Genomic DNA, 1,824 nt, shown 5'->3' with positions numbered 1-1,824 from the left:
AGGCCCAGGTGGGTGGATGACCTGAGGTCGGGAGTTTGAGACCAGTCTGACCAACATGGAGAAACCCCATCTCTATTAAAAAATACAAAATTAGCTGGGCGTGGTGGTGGGCACCTGTAATCCCAGCTACTTGGGAGGCTGAGGCAGGAGAACTGCTTGAACCCGGGAGGCGGAGGTTGTGGTAAGCTGAGATCGCGCCACTGCACTCCAGCCTGGGCGACAAGAGCAAAACTCCGTCTCAAAAATAAAAATAAAAATAAAACTGTATGTATTTTGAGTAGAGTATAAGATTGTTATTTCTGTTATGAATAGTTCAGACATGCAAAAAATAGGGAGAATAACATGATAAACATGCATGAATTTACTATCTAGATTTAGCAATTGTCATTATTTTCCAGATTTGCTTTAGATTTATTTTTAAAAGAAATGTCCACATCACTTAGTGCCAAAGGAAATGAGAAAAGAAGTTTACTTGGAGGAACAGATAACCTAGAATATAGGACAGTTACTTCCTACTTCATTTATGAAATAGTGTTCATTTTACTTCCAAGGCTTGGTATAATCTCATTGTCTTTTTAACTGTCAAATTATTTTCAGACATGTGGGTGGGATCAGCCTTTCAAGCATCGTGTTTATTACTGTGTCATTTCTTAACAGGCAGTCCTGGTTTCCACCGCCCCCTCCAGGTTACAATGCCTCTTCAAGCACAGGAGCCAGGAGACGGTAAGGGAACGGTGTCGGGCGTAATTGCTGTGCCATTAGATGGAAGAACATGTCAGACATCTACAACATATAATTGTGGATGCTTTGGGATAAATTGGAGGCAATCTCGTGAACTCTCAGCTCTGTACTGGAGGGTGTCCAGTGGGAGTAAGGTCAGGGCTACAAGTACCCTGGTAGGACATCTGACAAACTGCTAGGAGTAAGTAGGTGGCTGCATTAGATTGCTAGGGTTACTTACAGCCAAAAGAAATGAGTGCCACAAACTGGGTGCTGCAAACTGCCATGAAGTGCCACTGGGTGGCTTAAACAACAGGAATTTATTGCCTCACAGTTTTAGAGGCCAGAAGTCCATAATCAAGGGTTCATCAGGGTTGGTTCCTTCTGAGGACTGTGAGGGCTCCCCTAACTTCTGGCAGTTTCCTGATAGTCATTGACATTGCCCAGTTGGTACAAGCATTGTTCTGATTGCTGCCTTCATCTTCACATGACCTTCTCCCTGTGTGCACGTCTGAGTCCAAATTTCCCTTTATTATGAAGCAGCTAATCATGTCTATCCTACTACAGTATGACCTCATCCTAACTGAACTAATTACATCTGCAATGACCCTATTTCTAAGCAAGGTCATATTCTGAGGAATTGTGGATTAGGACTTCAACATGTGAATTTTGGGGGCAGAGGGGACACAACTTAATCCTTAACAGTGACAGTAGGAGAGAACAGAGTCAGGCATCAGACAGGGGTTCCGATGTGGGCTCCTGGTGCCCAGATGTCTCCAGGCTGTGCAGAACCTGGAGAACTGGATGAGGTTATGTGTGGCAAGTTGTTCATAAATGTTAAGTGACAAATGAGTATTTTCTAATTTTTTTGTTGTTGTTGAGAGTAATAGTTATAACTAAATGATAGATCAGGTGGAGGACACGTTATTCTACAATTTTCATGCTAGGAATGCCAGCACCAATTCAATGTAATAAATATTTAATAAACACTGCTGTGTGCCAGATATTATTCTAGGATCTTGGGATATATCAGTGAACAAAACATGGAACCTACACTCTGGTCTTTAAAGAAGCGTGCTCTATAATCAATATCATCACTAACTC

At 42.2% G+C, this 1,824-nt stretch overlaps 1 protein-coding gene across 1 annotated transcript in view; it reads left to right on the top strand.

The window, feature by feature from the left end:
* SCEL (sciellin) overlaps nt 1–1,824 on the top strand; it is a 101,384-nt gene that overhangs the window by 15,322 nt on the left and 84,238 nt on the right. Inside the window, exon 8 of the mRNA XM_012000659.1 lies at nt 658–723. Within this exon, the coding sequence (XP_011856049.1) occupies nt 658–723 (66 nt within the window). The remainder of the gene's footprint in view (nt 1–657; nt 724–1,824) is intronic.

The sequence above is a fragment of the Mandrillus leucophaeus genome, unplaced genomic scaffold (assembly GCF_000951045.1).
Source record: "Mandrillus leucophaeus isolate KB7577 unplaced genomic scaffold, Mleu.le_1.0 Scaffold638, whole genome shotgun sequence".
NCBI lineage: Eukaryota > Metazoa > Chordata > Mammalia > Primates > Cercopithecidae > Mandrillus > Mandrillus leucophaeus.
This window is presented reverse-complemented; position numbering and strand designations above follow the sequence as displayed.